Source organism: Buceros rhinoceros, unplaced genomic scaffold (assembly GCF_000710305.1).
Source record: "Buceros rhinoceros silvestris isolate BGI_N320 unplaced genomic scaffold, ASM71030v1 scaffold20753, whole genome shotgun sequence".
Classification (NCBI taxonomy): Eukaryota; Metazoa; Chordata; class Aves; order Bucerotiformes; family Bucerotidae; genus Buceros; species Buceros rhinoceros.
Window position 1 is genome coordinate 5,778 of NW_010402069.1, and position 558 is coordinate 6,335.

Consider the following 558-nt stretch of genomic DNA (forward strand, 5'->3'; position numbering starts at 1 on the left):
CTCACCGGTGCAGGAAGCTGTACTGGACAGACGGGGACAACATCAGCGTGGCCAACATGGACGGCAGCAACCGCACGCTCCTCTTCACCAACCAGAAAGGGCCTGTTGGTACGGACCCCCCACACCCCAGTCCCACCCCACCTCACGGTGCCCTTCCTGGCCCTAAAAGCCTTCAGCCGCAGCCCTGGCAGCCCTGGCTTCCCACAGGGCTGGCAGCCGGGTCTGTGCTGGGGCACCCTGACCTCGTGTCCTCGTTCCCTCCATCACCCCGTTTGCTCTGCCGGTCCCATCCTGCCCCGCGGATGGTGACAGTCCCTCCATGACACCTGGACGCTGACGGTCCGTTGCTTTCCAGGCCTGGCCATTGACTACCCAGAGAGCAAACTGTACTGGATCAGCTCTGGCAACGGCACCATCAACAGATGCGACCTGGACGGCAGCAACCTGGAGGTGATCGAGTCCGTGAAGGGTCAGCTGAGCAAGGCAACCGCCCTGGCCATCATGGGTGAGAGCTGGCAGGGTGGCGGGGGCAGTTCGCAAAGCCCTTTCTCCTTCCCT

General features: G+C 63.4%; 1 protein-coding gene across 1 annotated transcript in view; it reads left to right on the top strand.

The window, feature by feature from the left end:
* LOC104490270 (low-density lipoprotein receptor-related protein 1-like) overlaps positions 1-505 on the top strand; it is a gene marked incomplete at both ends in the record, with an annotated part of 6,278 nt that extends 5,773 nt beyond the window's left edge. Inside the window, 2 exons of the mRNA XM_010132533.1 lie at positions 14-108; positions 356-505. Of these exons, the coding sequence (XP_010130835.1) occupies positions 14-108; positions 356-505 (245 nt within the window). The remainder of the gene's footprint in view (positions 1-13; positions 109-355) is intronic.
* Positions 506-558: the final 53 nt, after the last annotated feature.